The 18,012-nt window shown below is 41.6% G+C and overlaps 1 protein-coding gene across 5 annotated transcripts in view; it reads left to right on the top strand.

Moving 5' to 3' along the window:
* Window positions 1-13,036, top strand: part of LOC140282595 (protein PHTF2-like) — a 30,589-nt gene extending 17,553 nt beyond the window's left edge. For 4 of the 5 annotated variants that reach the window (XM_072377081.1, XM_072377078.1, XM_072377079.1 and 1 more), the window contains exons 4-21: window positions 2,028-2,084; window positions 4,179-4,248; window positions 4,335-4,493; window positions 4,950-5,115; window positions 6,882-7,043; window positions 8,001-8,229; window positions 8,333-8,479; window positions 8,561-8,717; window positions 8,796-8,866; window positions 8,968-9,096; window positions 9,178-9,263; window positions 9,351-9,543; window positions 9,623-9,754; window positions 9,830-9,916; window positions 10,561-10,716; window positions 10,789-10,884; window positions 10,964-11,089; window positions 11,170-13,036. In XM_072377081.1, the coding sequence (XP_072233182.1) occupies window positions 2,028-2,084; window positions 4,179-4,248; window positions 4,335-4,493; window positions 4,950-5,115; window positions 6,882-7,043; window positions 8,001-8,229; window positions 8,333-8,479; window positions 8,561-8,717; window positions 8,796-8,866; window positions 8,968-9,096; window positions 9,178-9,263; window positions 9,351-9,543; window positions 9,623-9,754; window positions 9,830-9,916; window positions 10,561-10,716; window positions 10,789-10,884; window positions 10,964-11,089; window positions 11,170-11,190 (2,244 nt within the window). In that variant the 3' untranslated portion in view covers window positions 11,191-13,036. The remainder of the gene's footprint in view (window positions 1-2,027; window positions 2,085-4,178; window positions 4,249-4,334; window positions 4,494-4,949; window positions 5,116-6,881; window positions 7,044-8,000; window positions 8,230-8,332; window positions 8,480-8,560; window positions 8,718-8,795; window positions 8,867-8,967; window positions 9,097-9,177; window positions 9,264-9,350; window positions 9,544-9,622; window positions 9,755-9,829; window positions 9,917-10,560; window positions 10,717-10,788; window positions 10,885-10,963; window positions 11,090-11,169) is intronic. The other variant, XM_072377082.1, reaches the window with a different exon arrangement.
* Window positions 13,037-18,012: the final 4,976 nt, after the last annotated feature.

Raw genomic sequence — 18,012 nt, 5'->3', positions numbered from 1 at the left:
ACACCTGTCTCCAGTAAATAAGTTGCTTTTAAAATGATTCTTCTGTCATAGTGACGTTTCATCCACCAACTGGACACATTTAGCTTCTAGAGAGAAATCTGTGTTCTGAACTGGCTGACTCCAAACCCAGCACAAGATTAAGTGGCAGATGTTATATCACTCTGGATTTAGCGGCTTACGCTGCAGCTGTCGACTGAATTGTTCTTTTTTTCCCACTCGTACAAATCTGAAATATCACAAATATAATTGTGACTGTTTACTTGGATAGCACTGCTTAATTAAACTGGTTACAGTGGCTTGGCTCTAATAAGAGAAGAGTGGCAGATCTTCTGGATCTTTTAATTTAGCTGGACTTGCTTGCTTGTTTGGTGCCCTGCATGTAATCTGAGGTTTGATAGGTTCAACTAAGTTAAATAGATATTATTATCAGGCATGTTGTGACAGCATTGAAACAAAGGCTAAAGAATAGAGGGTGTAGGTCTTCTTATACTTTGAGTGTGAATTACGTCGCTGAGCTATAAAGCAATCCAACCGGTAGAAGCGTCCAGAATGTGGGCATGAAATGTTGCCTGGAGCAATGCATTAATGTTCCTTTAGCAGCTCTGATGAATCACTCGTGTTGTGCTGCAGAAAATGAACCGAACCACCTTTGTAACACAGCATTTTCCGTGTATATCCGGAGAGGTTTGGTGTGACCTGGGAGTGGAGCAGGTTACGTGACTGAGCGCATTAACCAGCACTGATTTAACGGAGCCCAGCTGCTGCACTGACATGTCATTCAAAAGTTTTCTGGTTGCTGCTGAGGATCTACAAATCAGAAAGCTGTTGACTGAAAGCTGCGGGAAAAGGGCCTGTGGTCTTTTATTAATAATGAAGCGTCTGTTTTTAACGTGTGCTGCTGTTGCTCTCAGGCAGGACGATTTGAACACTTTCAGATCACATGAGCAGCCTCACTGCACTCAGCTGCTTGCAGACAAAGAAAACCCATTCTGAATTTGAGCACGATGATGAAATCTTGTGAGAGCTCGAGACGCTTCAGTTGAATGAGATTTAATTCGATTTAACGTGAAGACAAACACAGTTAAACTATCATGGATACTTTCTGTTTTATATTAGGCCTTCTCTGCTCTCTGTTGCTGTCTTTTCATGCTCTCCTTTCCTTGTCTCCTCTTTCCATCCATCTTTAATGAAGTCTTATTAAAGATGCAGACTTTCCACTGGCGAGCTCGCTGGGTGACCCAGACTCAGTCGCTCACATGAATACTCAGATCTGCTGATGTCAGAATCGTCTGTGTACAACACACACACACACACACACACACACACTCACGTACTAAACTGTTTCTGCTGCCAGGGTTTAGTGTAGCAAGTGTGGATTAAAAGTCTGACTTGCTCTAACAGGAACAGCACTCTGTGTCTGTTATTACGCTTGTCTGGTATCTCGTGTTAAGCTCACACGGATATCATTTGTGCATATCATCCCCTTTCAACACACACGCACACACACAAAAGATCTTTGATGTATTGATCAATGTGACAGTTCCAGGCGGTGCTGCATTTCCTGCTGGTCTGCGTGGGACTGATAAACACTTGCTTCTGGACTGATTCATGTTGTCTGAGAGCTTTCTTGTACTCTTTACTCTTTAGATGAAGTTGACCTTTTGGGTTAGTGTCTCATGTTCTTAACTCTACTTTAGACTAAATAAAGCCAACAAACAGGAGCTGAGGGAGACATTTTCAGGCCCATGAACGAGTACTGTGCAACCAGACTGTAGAACTGTGTAGAAACTGGGTTTAATTACGAGGAGTGAACGTTTTTCGATCATTAAACCAAACTGTAACCATTCATGATGTGTCTCTGCTGTCATTACGTAATCAGGGTCATGCTGCTGGTTTTCATGGATGGAAAGTGGTGAAATGCTGTAATATGTGTGTGTTACTGTAGCTGCTGAGCAGCTCGCACCTGGTCTGTGTGCTGCAGCTCTCCTTTCCTCGTGTCATAATGACTACGTTATTTGTCTTTCCAGATTGGCGCCTATGACCAGCAGATATGGGAGAAATCAGTGGAGCAGAGAGAAATAAAGGTCTGTTGGTCCACAGTTTGTTTGCTTTACATCTCCATGTTTTTCATTGAGTTTGTCTGTTCTTTCATTAAGTTCCCTGCATTTTCCAAATGTCTCCTCATTCTCTCTACTTTTGCTTCCCTCTTGCAATTAACTATCTTTTTGTCCTTTCTGACTTCAACTCCTTGGTCTTCCTTTGACTCTTTTTGTTTTGGTGCCACCAGTATTTTCTTTTAACTCTTTCCTCTCTGCCCTCTGGGCTGGCTGTCACCTGCCCATCTCTCCTCTCTTCACCTCCATTTTCCTCCTCCTCTCTACAGTTTATTTCTCTGGTGAGTATGCAGCAGGGAGGATGATCCTCTTGTATCCCACAGTGCACGTCTGCTCACCCACGCTGTAGACTTCTAGACCGTGATTGGTTGGTTTGAGTTCAGCTGCCGTGTTGAATCCTGGTGTGTTTATTAACCCCAGCCTACAATGCTGCCTTGTTGAAAGTTAAACTGCAGTTAAAGTTAGAAATGAGATGGCTGAGTCGTGCGATTAGGCCGGTTGTGGCTGTGATGTTTTTTTTGTTTTTTTTTTTCCGTAAAAGATACAGATAACAAAAGCAGTCGGGGTCATTTTATCTTCAGTGCTGCGTCTTCCTCTAACATGCACAGAAATGTGCACGCACTCCTGAATTCAGCTCAAAATCCTGTTTTATTAGGATCAAACGAGAAACCAGGCAGAGTGATGTCAGTTGTCAGGTTCTTCTTCCTAAATGATGTGACACTACAGCAGATATCAATGATACATTTGACAAATGGAAGTAAAGGATGAGCATAAAAGGGCTGAAATGTTTCAATGTTTGTGACTAAAATGCCAAGCTTTAAGTTATTAGCTGATTATTTTGATGCTAATAGGCTCTAGTTTGGTTGTATTTCGGTGTAATAAATAAATTAGAAGCCGTCAAGAAAAACTTGACCCTTTTTATCTTATCGTATGAATCAGAATTGTATTTTCTCTACAGATGAAGACCAGCAGGACGACATAATCGGGAGTCAACAGTTGGCAGATGCCTAAATAATTAATTGAGCATTTCCTAACAAATTAAATGAGTAAAGATTGTGTTTTTAACACGAATGCCGCACCAATCTGAGGCGGCATGTACCTCACGAAGAGGCTACTAATAGCACAGAGATAACAGGCGATATCCTTGTGAAGGACTTTACTGCTGCAGTAAATCTGCTGCCAAGAGGAAGCTATTGATCTGCTGCTTTTAGCTTCTCACACACACACTTTCACCCTTTTACGCATACACTCTCACACATAGTGTATAAGATAAAGACCTCCGTATCACACTGCTGAATGATAACAGGACTTGATTGGCTCGTGTAAATATTAGCATGAACCAAGCAGATTCAGGTGCACAGCTTTGAGTGGCATTTCAGAGGACTTGAATGGTTATATTCTGTTTAAACTGTTTGCACATTGCTTTTAATATCTCCAGCTCTAGTGTGAATACAAAAACCTAATAATAATGATGCCAGTCATCGATATGACTCATTAATAGTCTCACCACTGGAAAACAGGGTTAAAAACAGGTTTATGCACAAAATCCACTCAAATTACATCGTTTACTGTAAGTCAAAGTTGCATTGCAGCTGATATCACACACACACACACACACACACACACACACACACACACACACCAAGTGTACGCATCATACGAGGAAGTGACAAGCAGGTAAAGGAAGTGTGCCACAGGGGGGACGTATTCTCAGGGTCGGAAACTGAACAAAGCCGCAGGCTCAGCCACAGCTGCCGGGATAGTGACACAGCTTGTTTCAGGATCTGAGAGACCTTTAGGGTTCATTAAAAAACAAACTGCTGAGTAGCTAAGGAATAGAAGCTGGATGTAGCAAAAAAACAAAAGCACAACAAGGGAGTAGATGAATATGCTTTTAAACCATGTAGAGCCTGTAGCTGAGTGAACGCATGGCGTGCCCCCCTCACACCATGACTGCACGTGTTTATGAAGGTGCAAAGTGCACCAGAGGGCTGCAGGCATGCGTGTGCTTGTTACTAAAGTCTTTGTGTGGCGTTGACTCTGTGACTCTGTCTCCCCCTGCAGGGCTTAAGGAACAAGCCAAAGAAGACGGGGCATGTCAAACCAGATCTTATAGATGTGGACTTGGTTAGAGGTGAGAAACGATTCTGTGTGTGTAGCTTTCTCTTTATTCCAACATGCGATGAGCTGCTCTGCTCACTTCAGAGTTTATCCTTCCAGGTTCGGCATTTGCCAAAGCCAAACCGGAGAGTCCGTGGACGTCACTGACCAGGAAGGGTATCGTCCGAGTCGTTTTCTTCCCATTCTTTTATCGATGGTGGATCCAGGTCACCTCCAGAGCCATTTTCCTCCTCCTGCTGGCTCTTTATCTGCTGCAAGGTACGCGTGTCTACAGTTCTGACCCCGGAGATATTGAACAGATGAGGCGTCTCATTGGAATATCAGTGTCAAAAACGAGAGATACACTTTACAGTTGCTAAATCAGGCTTAATTTCTTCCATATAGTTCATATTTAAAGTTGTGAAACCTTTTAAAATAGACCAGGTTCACAAGACAGTTCCATCTAATCTGTTTTCTTTACCATCCACATATGGTGCCAGCATAGAGCAAAGCGGGGCCACACACACACACACACACACACACACTCTGCAGTGTTTTCCACCACCTACATCATGTGGCCCTGTTTCATCTCTCCCTCCACCCTTCCTGTTCACTCACTTCCCCACGTACTGTCGCACACTAAACACACCATGTTGTTACTCTACAGTAAAAGCAGTTTCTTTTAACACTAGAGTCTACGTAGAAACTCTCCACTAACCTCTGAATCTCTCACAGTGGCAGCTGCAGTCCTGTACGTGATCATCCCTCAGCCTCATGGGATCCCGACCACAGAAGTGTTTGGAGCCATCTGGCTCATGTTGCTGCTGGGCACCGTCCACTGTCAGATCGTCTCCACCAGGACCCCGAAACCCGCCTCCAGCAGCGGGGGGAAGAGACGCAGGTAAGGACAAGTACACGCACAGTGAGGGGTGGTAACCAGATATGTGATGTAACCAGAAAATGAAACGCATGTGGACAAGGACACGTACAAACACTGAGGAAGAGGAGGCAGTTACAAAGATAGGGTGAAGGAATTGAAGCTAAAGAGTCCCAAGAAATGAAGTGCCTCTGCAAAAAGGGAGGAGATGGGAGGAAAGTCTGAGGCGACAAAGGGAGTATTCAGTGGAAATAGAAACCATGAGACAAAATGAATGAAATTATTAATGAATCATCTTCTGTTCTCGGTCAAAAACACCTCGTTTATCATGGAGAGTTCACCACAAGTTATTTAATCAATCATGACCAAACTCAAGAAATTCAAACAAAAGATGCAACTGAAATAAAATCTCTCCCTGATAAATTGTGTAACTGGTTGTAGATGACAGACTTCAGTGTGTGTGAGTTTTATTTGCTGTGTGTAGATATGGAGTTTGTCTTTCTTAGTTCAAAGCTTGTATCTGCTGTGTCTGCCTCACAAATATGTGAAGACAATTTTCAGACTCTGGAAGAAAATTGGATCATGCCCCAGTTTTGGAAGACTTTTAGGAGATCAAATAACTCTCATTCTTTAGCTGAATCAACAGTTGATCTCTTCCTCCTGAGAGATTAGAGAGAAAAATACAACTATTATTGAAGCTGATTTTTGATTCTGGGAAAGTCTTTAGTTTCCTAATCTGACCCTCAGACATTTCGTTTCACAGAAATGAAGTAAAATCAGCTCCGACTGCAGGATTTAATGCATCACTAGCACATTAAATGTGAGACCTTAAAGTATGAAAGCAAGTCACTAAACGGCTCTTGGTGTATTCATCTGAGCACAGACATCGCAGTAAATGCAAGGTCAAGTCAGCAATAATGAAGCTTTAAGATTTTGTGCCGCGGCTTTTCTGCCGCTTGATCGTTCTTCTCGAGCGATTAACCTTCGAGACCAAAAAAAGTCGCAGGAACAATTTTAATCACGGTGCAGTAGTACTTCAGCTGCAGACGGGAGGATAAACGCAGGTACTTTGTTGCCATGACAACATTCCCAATATCACGTCACGGTGAGTGTTGCGTCCACTGTGACACGTTGGCTGGCGTCACGGTGAGTCAACAAACCAGTTTCCTTCTTGTGAATTAATGCGCAGCTGCTTTGTTTGCACAAAATCTTAAGTAAAATTAGTCGGATGGAAATCGTATTTTGTCACGTTCCTCGTAGAAAATAAAACGCAGTGCAGCCCATGTGACTGAGGAGAACAGCTGGATAGACGGTGCTCAGTTTCTTACACTTTCCCTGTGTGCCTTTTGTTTTTTGTGAGCAGTTCTGCAGAAGTAGACCATATAAAATGTGTTTACACTCACATTTGTTTGAATCCTGTCACTGCATTTGCAACACAAACCAATACCGTCTAATAACGTCTTTAAATCAGCCACTCTGCCTTTTCAAATGCATGTTTTTGCAGAATTTATGAATTTGTCAACTTTTGCAGAATAACAACCAAAAAGTAAATCTGCTGTATCAGCCATTGTGTCCAGCGGGTGCCGGTTTTCATACTGCTCAACTTTTGAAGCTCCAAACCTGTGAATCATGACACTGAAGCTGCTGTCTAAGTTTGTAGTGCTAAACCTCACAATGGAACAGAGAAAACACAGCCAGGTTCCCAGTGGACACACTGCTGTAGTTAAGACTTCTTAGTCACCAGGTCCGCTATAAGTCTCTCTCCACCCTCCATTCTTTCCAAACTGAAGGAAGTTGAGGAAGGCCTCTCAGATGGAGGTGCATAGGGAAGGCGACGGGTCTAGCACTACCGATAACACACAGGAGGGGGCGCCACATTCCCATTCAGCCAGCACCACATACAGCCTGGGCGCTTTCTTCCAAGATTTCTGGCATGATATCTGTAAAGCTGGGTGTGTATTTTCATTTCCCCTCTTCCTACAATGAGATGATGTACAAAGACAAGGCTGCGCTTCAGGAAAACTGCCACACTAATCAAATTAATCATTTTATTCACACAAAAATCGGTCAATTTTAAAAGAAACGTGAATCTTTGAATCTGTATCTTAAACTGAAAGAGGGCCAGCCTTGCCTTCGACTTAAGCTGTGCTTCTTTAGCTGCAACATCCTCTCCTCTCTTATCCCAACACCTCCATGTTTATTATGTTTAAATCCCAAAAAGAAGAAATTCAGAGCAAAACTTTTCAGTCTGTGCAAATGCTGACCTGCAGCACTAAAACTGTCATTTACTTATGAGCTATGGAGGGATTTTGCAGCTGTTTTAATCTAAATATCCTGCTGAATAAGCTACATTCAAGAGAAGCATGGGGGGGAGGGGGCTCGGCTCTAGGCTGAAAACAAAAAAAAACTTCTGTTAAGTTTAATTTAAAAATGATAAAACGGGTTAATGTCTCGAGCCGCTGCCTCCGCCCGTGCTTCTCCTTCAATCGGCTTTCAGCAGACTGCAGCAGTGTTGAACATCTCTGATTAGTTACTTCAGCCATTGATTTTCCTGTCACACTCGTACCCCTGTCACTTAATGTTTTTAAGGAGATCTAATAATTATCTCTGATTTTAATAACAGATTTGATTATTTAGAATTCCTGACGTGACCCACATTGACTATAGGGTCTATCTGACTGCAGATGGTGCTGTGGTTGCACTCATTCAGTGTTCATGTCACATAAACATCTCATTTCTGTTATGGATGTTCCACAGTGTTGTGTTAAATGCATCTTGGTTTATTTTGTTGCTGCATGCTTGCTTTAGAGACTGAATTTGATAAGTGTAATAATTATACTCACTGCCCTGCTACCTGTCACTGTCTTTTTTTTTTTTCTATCCATCACTCGCCTTGCTTCCTCCTGCAGATCTAAGAAGTCCAAGCTTTCCATTGATAAATCCACAGAGACGGATAACGGCTATGTGTCGTTGGACGGCCGAGTGACCAATCGCAGCAGCGAGGAGGGGCTTCAGCTCCACGAACAGCGATGTGACGTATTAAACAGGGCCGACGAGGTGTGCTGGACCTCACAGGTCCAGCCAACACATGCTCACACAGCCCGCAGCTCAGGCCTGCTGATGGCCACTGGGAATAAGGTAATTATTGAACTTTTTATTCATTTACAGTTTCAGCATTAGACAACCAGAGAACAACTGTCTGGATTTCATGGATGTTTGCCTTATTTTATTTTTTTTTAAGGACCCAGCGTCAGATGAGGCGTCCAGTGAGGAGGACCCTGAGGCATCCTACAGCGCCCTCCGCAGGGGAGTAGAGAGAATGAATAGTGACTGTACGCTCCGAAACCGCAAGAATACACACCACTACAAGAAACACTATGCTGTGGAGGTAAAATGCACATTTTAATTCACATCAATTATACAGGAATGAGTCACAGCTATTTAAAACTGATAAACGTCTGTTGGTCAGGACGTCCCCAAATCTGGAACCAGCTGTAGCTCCAGATGTTCCAGTCTGAGGACACAGGACTCAGAGAGCACTCGACATGAGTCGGAAACTGAGGACCTGATGTGGGAGGACTTCCTGCACTGTGCAGAGTGCAGATCATCATGTACCTCAGAGACAGGTGCTGCTGAAGTGACTCCAATGGCCTGTCCTGGTTCACGTTAGCTCATGGAAACTAACCCTTTTTTCTTTTCTCCAGAGGGAGAAGGAGGAGGAACACCTGTATGTCCTCCTGCTAAGAAGGAATACAGAGACGACCCCTTCCATCAGGTCTGTAAGCGTACTTTTCAAAGAATGCAGATTGCAAAAAAAACGTGTGAGCCGTCTTCATATCAATTCATGAATATTGTTGCTGTGTGTTTTTCCTGCAGGGCCACGTTCCCTGGCTGCACAGCCCCAACCCCGGCCTGGAGAGAGTGAGCGCCATCGTGTGGGAGGGAAATGAGTGCAAGAAGGCCGACATGTCTGTCCTGGAGATCAGCGGCATGATCATGAACAGAGTGAGTGACACTTTCTGCCATCAGAGGAGGACTCCAGCACTAATGAGAAAATCAGAATGACGGTTTTGTCTCCATGTTCAGGTGAATCTTTACACTCCTGGTATTGGTTACCAGGTCTTTGGCAACCTGGTTTCAGTGACACTTGGACTCACGCCCTTTGCTTACAGGTACTACAGTTTGAATTACAGGAGAAAACGATCAAACCATCTAAAATGTAGCATCAACATGACGTTTCCTTTTTTAACCTTCTGCAGGCTGGCTCAGTACCGTGACCTGGATCAGCTGACGACTCTCTCGGCCAATGAGCTGCTGTCTGTAGCGTTGGGAGGCGGGTCTGGATCAGACGCCTTGGTGATCATCATGGTAACGCTGAGCTTCCTGGTGCGCGTTTGCCTTATATGGCTCTTCTTCTTCCTGCTCAGTGTAGCAGAGAGGACCTACAAACAGGTGCGAAAATTAAATCCTGATCAATTACTCTTAGTAGTCTGTTAGTGTATATTTACGGTTTGTCAAATTTGTGTTTCAGAGGCTGCTGTTTGCCAAGCTATTCGGTCACCTGACTTCAGCCCGCAGAGCCAGGAAGTCTGAAGTTCCACATTTTAGATTAAAGAAAGTTCAGAACATCAAAATGTGGCTGTTGCTACGCTCCTACCTCAAGGTACCGACCGTGTTCCATTTGTTACCTTAGTTTCCATCTTTACTGCAGTGGGTACTAATCTCCAATAATTTGCAGAGACGGGGTCCGCAGCGCTCGGTGGATGTCATTGTGTCGTCTGCTTTCCTACTCACTCTGTCGGTGGTCTTCATCTGCTGTGCCCAGGTAATTTCTGAGGGTGTCAAATCAGAGTGAGGCTTTTAGGATGGTGAGGTTACTTCTATGGGCTGATCTCATGCAGCATCTGTCAGTAGTTAAAGTGAGGTGTGTGTGTATCCATACATAGTCAAGAACTATAATGAATGAATAGTTCACTAACAAACATAAAAATCCATGAATTGAGAACATGTATTGCAACAATAAGACAGTCGTACGGTAATAATTCACTAAAATCATCTAAATAAACAATGTTTACGTGGGTAAAACTGACACCAGAGCACTTAAAGAACAAACACTGGCTGATCTAGATCAGTGTGTCCCAATCCTGGTCCTCAAGGCACGCCGCTCTGCATGTTTTCCATGTTTCCCTGCTCCAGCACACCTGATTCAAACGAATGGGTTGTCCTCAGCCTTCTGCAGAGCTTAAAAAACTGACCCATTCGTTTGAATCAGGTGTGCTGGAGCAGGGAAACATGCAGGGCGGTGTGCCATGAGGACCAGGGTTGGGAAACACTAAGAGTTACTTCTCAGTACAGTTTGAGAGATTAATTTAACCTATTTTGGAGTTAACCGGCTATAGTTATTACTGCAGTTCTATGCACATCTGTATTTGATCTAAACCCACGGATGCACAAACCTCTTTCCTCCAGCTGCTCCACGTCCACGAAACGTTCCTCGAGTGTCACTATAACTGGGAGCTGGTGATCTGGTGCTCCAGCCTGTCTCTGTTCCTGCTCAGGTTCGTCACTCTGGGCTCAGAAACCAGCAAGAAGTACAGCAACACCTCGATTCTGCTCACTGAACAGGTACACAGAAACCAACATGCATTACATCAAACATGCCTTCAGACTGTCACACTGATCCACTGTGTTTCACAGATCAACCTGTATCTGAAAATGGAGAAAAAGCCAAATAAAAAAGAGGAGCTGACTCTGGTCAACAATGTGTTAAAACTGGCTACCAAACTTCTCAAGGTACCTACTATTATTCTCATTACACACATCTTCATTGTAACTGTTAAGATTTCCTAAAACCCTGTTTTCCTCTCTGCAGGACTTGGATACTCCTTTCAGGCTGTATGGTTTGACGATGAACCCTCTGCTCTACAACATCACCCAGGTGGTCATCCTGTCTGCTGTGTCAGGAGTCATATCTGACTTATTAGGCTTTAATCTGAAGGTAAAACGATTATAATATTTAAATATCAGAACTGCTACTGCCTTTATCGTATCTAATGTATATATTTATCTTGTTCACAGCTCTGGAAGATCAAATCATGACAGTAACTTGAGAAACTGCACGTCTGTCTCAACATATCCGAGTGCTCTGACTTTCAATGTTACCACTTTGTGCAATTCAAAATCTATTTATTTACCCATTCAGTGTTTGTACATAAGGTTTATTTGAGTTCTAGTTTGTTCACATTTGTGCTCTGTGACACAGGACAGTTATATTTCACCTGAATAAGAAAAGTATTAGTAATAACTTATCAGTCTGTGACGGTTTGGGTTCTCAGATGCATTTTAGATTTTTTTTTTTTTTTTTACTCATTTACAAATTTAAAGCGTTGAGATGCTGATGGGCCAGCAATCATTTTATTGTAAATTGTTTTTATTTTTGCTTAAACAGAAAGCTATTTATGTTGAGTAATTTTTCTTTAAGTTTTAAACTCTTTAAGATGCGTGTCCATCTGTTTTCTTCCAACCTAAAAAAATTACTCTAAATATATGCAGTAAAGCGTAGTTAAAGTGTCATTATGTGCAGAAAACCCATCTAAATACATTTATATTTGGTAGATAAGAATTTAAAGACAATTCTTTAAGCAATTTACAGCTAATCTTCTATTTATATCAGCTCCCGTGTGTATACCTGCAATCATCCTGAAGTCAGCTGATTTACAGAAACATGGCCCCAGTAAAATGAGACGTGAATGCATACATGGTATGTAGAAACAAACACCCCCCAAATAGTGTATTCAGCAGTATTTCCAGCAATACATGTGTAGATGTAATAACTTTTCCTCAGATTACATCGTTTAAGAGGACAATTTCATAGCATGCTTATGACTATGTGCAGGTAAAACAAACTCCGAAGGTATCATAGAGCTTTTTGTTCAGTAAATCTCACCTTAAATTGCAGTTTTTCTTTAAACTGCTGTTTTTGACTCAGTTTGCCTCTGCGTAAAATATACAGGGTTTATTTTTCTGTGTATGTATGAGAGTGTCATTTTTAACCCATTAAGACGGAAAAGGCACATTCTTCTCCTTCTCAAACCTGTTACAAATTAGAGTGATATATTGTCAAGTTTCTCCAAAAACCTTCAGGACGTTGTATTCAAACACTCTTTAGGTCTTAATGGGTTAAATCTCTCATAGCAATAGCAATTAGATTAACAACCTGGTGTTTTCCTCCGTCTGTACGAGACTGTTCGATCAATTCAGCCTCACGTGTCACACTGCAGTTTAAACAAGTCTGTACGTGAATGAAAATATGCACTTTAAAGCAGACATGCGGTAGAAAAAGTTACACCTTATTTCAATGTCTGAGTTCTTTCTTTTTGTACCTCACTTGCGTGACAGTTTGTGTGTTTGGAATTGAAGTGGCTGTTAGCTCGGACTTCTATTGTATTGACAATTCACATCACTCGCTGAAGTTAAGTCCAACACGGTACATGAAGTTATGACGCCCTCAGAAAACGTGATTAAAATGCTGACATAAATGACGAGTTAGCATTCTGCTGACCAGCCTCATTTATATAAATGATAATCATCTTCAGAGTGTTTGGGGACGAAGACCAAAGTGCTTATTTAATTGTTTGTCTCTGCTGGGAAAAGAATGTACTTGTGGCATCGTGCTTTAAGAATATATTTGTTTCCCTTTGGAAATAGTTGTTTTTTTGGTCTTTTCATAAGTCATTTGTAAAAGCTGTTTGTTCCTCACGCTCACAAAAAAATAAGAGGCACGTTTTACTGTTTTTAAAGGAACAAAATAGTATAAAAGTAAATCTAGATAAAGGACTCTATGTTGTGATGCTGTTTTCAAAGGGTCTGAATATTTAGATTTAGTTGTTTTGTTTTTTGTGAACCGTCTGTCCACAACATCTACATTTCATAAGAAAAATAAAAAGTTAAATGACTGACTTATCTGTATTTCTTTTATGTGGAATAAAATAAAAAGACCAACCTTGATCCGTGCTAGGAGACGTGTGCTTCTCTGCCGCCAACCTGAGGGCAAATGTAACAGGACCTCAATTAGTTGTGTTGATAGAATTGAATGATTGCAGTCACATAACAAGAAATATCTGATTAGATACAACAAGAGACCAATGAGGGGAAAACTTTTGTATCGTGTGCACCGATCCTCCAAAAAGTTGTCATTAATTAAAAAAAGCTGTGTTTTGTTACTCAACCACTACTTTTATTAGGAATATTTAGAGATGCTGCTTTCTGCATATAACCATTTCAACGTCATCATAAACTTGAGTATTATTTACTCTGTAAAATCCTCCTTTACCTCACGGGAGACTGTGGCCGAGTAAAAGCTGCTGCACAGATACCGCTTTAAAATTAACATCAGTAACACTTATTTGAGATTGCAAAAACAGAACCAGCATGTGCAACAGATCCATCATGACGCCCGTCTTTCCCTTGTTCTCAAACAAGTACACAACAACCCTGATATGAGAAGTAAAATAACTGATGTGATTGAGTAAAGATACGCCAACTGAATCGGTCTATTAATAAAGCCTTAAAAACCTTCTCTGCTCACAATAAACAGCAACTTTCCCCCCTGTGAGACATCCACCTTATAGTGGATAACAACATATTTCCACCTCGCTCCACATCCAGTTCTGAGGAACAAATAATGCACAGGTCACGTAAACTGAATAATTGTAGGTGTCGTTTGATGCTTTCAGCACAAAACACACAGATCATGTGTCTCTTCGTAAGAGAAGTGTCACCTGCTGTTTGAATGCAAAACTTTAAAATCACGACAGCAAAAAGCTGCTACTTATGACAACTGATCAAATGAAAAGATCTTACAATCAAATCAGCATGAAGTCAGTTCTCTGATTTTGCTGTTTTGAGATATCAGGAAATAATCAGTGGGGCTGTACCTCTCAGTTTTAAAGGCAGGAAACATGCATGGCTTGGTATGAAACACTCGGGGCCTATTAAAGGGCAGCTCACAGAGGTGACAGAACAGATCCGGAGTTTTGGCACTTCATTAACAGCTGCTTCGTTCACTGTCACTGCAGAAATTAGAAATAACAAGCAGGAGGTTCTCTGTGATTCTAGATGCTGCTCTTACAGGATGTCGTTTTTTTTTCTGAAAGGAGGAGAAATAAAACTCTACAGCTTGCACAAAGTCACATTCGGGGTGTAGGAAGTCTTTGAATGTGTACCACATGATGAGTTTAAAGTCAGACTGTTGAACAGGTTTCTGTGCAAGCAACTGGGGCAAAAAGCAGCACTCTACCCAGTTCGTTTGGCCGAATCGAGCTCCTAAACAGAGATGACGAGCTGGTGAACTGTACCGATCACAGCCAGTTGCCTTAAACGGAGGAAGATTGTGATTCAGCCCAGTAAAGTAGCGGGCCGAGCTTGTGCTCATATTCGTGCTCGCTGTAGTTTTAAGACATAAGGATCCGCCTGCACACCAACTTCTTTTTGGCTGTAATGAATTATGTCGTTAGCTTGGCCTGTGGCGTTTTAAATCATTAAATCTGTCGCCATGGACTGCTTTGAAATGACACTATACATTGTAAAGCAACAATAAGGGGCTTGTGAATCAAATAGGCTGAGAAAGTGAGACCCAGACACCGTTCCTGGTGATCAGTGGTTAGTAAGTAATTTTGTTAAATGTGGCAAATTTTAAAGATTAACTCGTCATGAACATTATTACTGAGCCCAGTGAAACTTACATCACCACCAGAAATATTGTCTATATTAAATCTGCCTGTAAGAGTGTGGCCAACAGACTTCCAGACCTGAATGTGGCCCAAATGAACAGATACGAATGTGAGGATGTACAGTAGTCCAACCCATAATACAGCACTCCCAACTGACCTAACGGAAAGCCTACAAGCTCAGAAACATTTGAGAGAGGTTTAAAATATCAGAGCAAGCAAATACAGAAGTAGAAAAGCCTCTAACTAAGCCAGTTTGGTCAGGCAGTATCAGATCCAGCAAACTGAGTCTAGCAACAGTTAGCCATTTAATCAGACCACAGTCCCAGTATACATGCAAAGTATGTCTGATGCTGTGTGACTGTGTACTATGGTACATGCGAGTACAACTGAATTCACTGCACAGACGTCGCCTTTAAGGTTCTTAAATGGTGGTTTTGTCAGATGACGCAGTTACAAAAATTTATTAGAGCAGATCGACAGTATGGGTTAGGATTACCCATCATTTCATTAAGATTTTAAGCCATTTCAATAAAGAAACAGAAAAATATGTGAATGATTCTGAGATGAAATTGGTTATTCGAGTCATTCTATTCCCAGGATTGGAGAATTGAAAAATTAGATTAACTGGCATCACAATTACAAATACAAACCGATCTAGGGTGCCTTTTTCCTCTAATTTAAGAAAACATAAAGTAATAAGCTAACTAATAAAGTAATTTGGTTCATTTTAATTAAATGAAATGAAAGGCTTCAGTGTAAAAACTGATTGTGTTGCATTCTTAAAGTAATTATATATATATATATATATATATATAGATGCACTCTATAAAGAATTCAAGTCTAACAAGTTTCTATTACAATATTTCGTTTTTGTCCTGACTGTTTTGCCTAATTATTTTTACCTTGATGCAAAAAGCAGAGACATCAGTATACTTTAAGCTCAAATACCTCAAAAAGCTATGAAGATATGGTTTAACAAAAGTTTGTCTACTCCATGTTTGTTCGCAACCTGCAGCAAAGTCACTGACAAATAGCTACATCACATGTAGCCTGACACAGACTTAATAGCTTTTAAGCTGAATTTATTCGGAACACCCATCCAGTTGCACCGAATCAATTGTGATGAACCAGATACAGATTGTTGGGTAATAAAGCCCATTTTTATACATTATTAAAACACTTTATCGTAACACTTATGTTCATAGACATCATTTTAACAGCAATAGGTTTGTACGCAGCAATATGTTACAAGTTGCTAACATTTAGGAAACTCACCTGGACCATCAAGCCCGCCGCCATGTTGCCGAGTCACAAAATCAGCCGTTACACCACCTCTTTCGCTGTAGTATCCAATTATTTGAAATTTCCACCACATAAAAGTTTTTTTTTTCATCTCCTCTTCGCATGAATGTTTTACAAAATCATTCACTGGAGGAAAATCCGGCAAAATTCAGAAGTTTCGCCTGTTAAACGCCAGGCAGTTTGCGACGGTTAACTCGCAGCCGTTTTTTTCCTATTTCACTCAGCTGCACTAACATGCTAATTAGCCGATAACCTCTGACCTATCAAACCTAAACGCGCAAAAAGAAAATTTTCCATGCTTTCCATGTCTGGAGAAATACTGAAATGAAAACACTATCGAAGAAATAAAACGGGATTAAAGTTCAAAACAGCACATTCAAGCTTTAGCTGTTTATATCTTTTCTTGCCTATAAAATTACAAATACATGGATAAAGCCGTCACTTTCCAGAATATAGAATAAGGTGACCAGACGTCCCCGATTTCCGGGGACAGTCGCCGTTTAGAGTGACCTGTCCCCGAAAACGTCCCCAATTTTGACACTGAATGGGGGAAAATGCGTGCAGGCTCAAAGTAACACCAATTATTACGGTAACCATTTAAGGCATAGCCAGAGAAGACGTCATATGACGTACAGACGCAGCAGCGTCAATAACAACAATCCAGAGGTGGCAAAAAGGAGACCAGCGGCCAGGAGACCAGTTAGAGGTGCCTCTGCAGCTGTTCCAAACAGCAGCTCACTGTTTTATCAGTCTGAGCTATCTGCCCATACCTTTAGCACTTTGTTTTAAAGGGATTGTTGGTCTCTATCCCTGAAAGAAACGATGATTAGATTCCTTAAAGAATGAAAGCTGGAAGTCCACAGACCATCTGAGGGAATTGAACCCATAAGCAGTCCAACCCCAGGTAGCATCCCATCATCCTGAGCTACTCTTTCTGATCATCTTTGCTGAACTTTAAAAGACCGTGATCATAGTTTCCACGTTCTCAGAGGCACAAAGCTTTCACCCAACAGCCTGAGCTGTTCAACTGCATCCTGAAAGGTTGAATCCTAAAGTTTCTCTTGTTATTTTGGCTTCAAAAAGCCAAGCCGACTCTGAGCTGAACAACCTGCCCTTCCTTTTATAAAAGCCATCAGCATCCTCAGGAGTTGAACCCCCTCCCTCTGCTACCACAAGCTGCTCTGTATCTGCCTGAGCCACCGACTCACAGCTTCAGCCTCCTTTCTGAGCTGCTTCCATTCTTCTGTTGGGATGCTGAACTGCAGAGTTTATTCCTTTAAGAGCTTTGATCCCTCATCTTCATAAACTAAAAGCTGCTCAGTAACAGTTTCAGCCATTAAATCAAGAGACTCAAGCTTTCAACTTAAAGCACACTGTGGGATCAAATGAGGGTCAGAAAGATGTTGAAGTTGTAAAAATATTTTGTGCATGTGTAAAACTTAAACCTGACAGACACACAAATGTCCCACCTTCACGTGCGACCATGAAGTTACAAGTTTACAAAACTAAAGTTACAAGTACGAATTCTGACCCATTTTGACTCCTGAATAAGGTGACCTGTCCCCGAAAACGTCATCGATTTAGACACTGAATGGGGGGCAATGTGAGCAGACTCAAAGTAACACCAGTTACTATGGTAGCCATTTAACGCATCGCCAGAGAAGACGTTGTATGACGTATAAATGCAGCAGAGTCAACATCAACAATCAGAGGTGGCAAAAAGGAAATAAAAGGAAACCAGCGGCCGCCATAAATGCTATGTTGTGTATTAACTTATTTATTTTTGGCAGATTTTTCACCTCCGCATTGAAAATGTTCCGATTTTCCGATTCTCATTTGAGATACTTTTACATTCTTTAGATTTCTTTTTCTGTCCTGTTTTCATTGC

The sequence above is a fragment of the Leuresthes tenuis genome, unplaced genomic scaffold (genome assembly GCF_036924035.1).
Source record: "Leuresthes tenuis unplaced genomic scaffold, fLeuTen1.0.hap1 SCAF_23, whole genome shotgun sequence".
Lineage (NCBI taxonomy): Eukaryota > Metazoa > Chordata > Actinopteri > Atheriniformes > Atherinopsidae > Leuresthes > Leuresthes tenuis.
This window is presented reverse-complemented; position numbering and strand designations above follow the sequence as displayed.